Source organism: Penaeus monodon, chromosome 30, assembly GCF_015228065.2.
Source record: "Penaeus monodon isolate SGIC_2016 chromosome 30, NSTDA_Pmon_1, whole genome shotgun sequence".
Lineage (NCBI taxonomy): Eukaryota > Metazoa > Arthropoda > Malacostraca > Decapoda > Penaeidae > Penaeus > Penaeus monodon.
This window is the reverse complement of record NC_051415.1, coordinates 14,325,112-14,325,457: the sequence shown is the minus strand read 5'-3', so window position 1 is coordinate 14,325,457 and position 346 is coordinate 14,325,112. Positions and strand designations below refer to the sequence as shown.

At 35.0% G+C, this 346-nt stretch overlaps 1 protein-coding gene across 1 annotated transcript in view; it reads left to right on the top strand.

Annotated features, from left to right (window-relative positions):
- The window catches only part of LOC119592298 (probable ATP-dependent RNA helicase DDX43), a gene marked incomplete at both ends in the record, with an annotated part of 26,395 nt that extends 26,164 nt beyond the window's left edge, over positions 1 to 231 (top strand). Inside the window, 1 exon segment of the mRNA XM_037941126.1 lies at positions 101 to 231. Coding sequence (XP_037797054.1) covers positions 101 to 231 — 131 coding nt within the window.
- Between the last annotated feature and the right edge of the window lie 115 nt (positions 232 to 346).

The following is a 346-nucleotide window of genomic DNA, read 5'->3' as shown; positions in this document are numbered from 1 at the left end:
ATATTGCATTCTTGGTTGATCATATTGGCCAGTTGCAGATGTTTCAGATATTACCAAATTGGCAGAAACTAATGTAAGATGAATGTGGCTTGTATTTCAGGTACAAAGCATGCATGGGGATAGAGAACAAGAAGAAAGAGAGAAAGCCCTAAGTGATTTGAAGAGTGGCAGAGTAAGAGTCCTCCTTGCAACAGATGTTGCAGCTCGTGGAATTGATGTTATTGATATTACGTATGTACCTCTATTATCTGTCTCCAAATTTTGTGACTAGGTTTTCATCAATATTTTTGTGTTTAATCAATTAAGAGGTTAACTATTTTTCTTAAATATTCAGGTGTTGAATCTT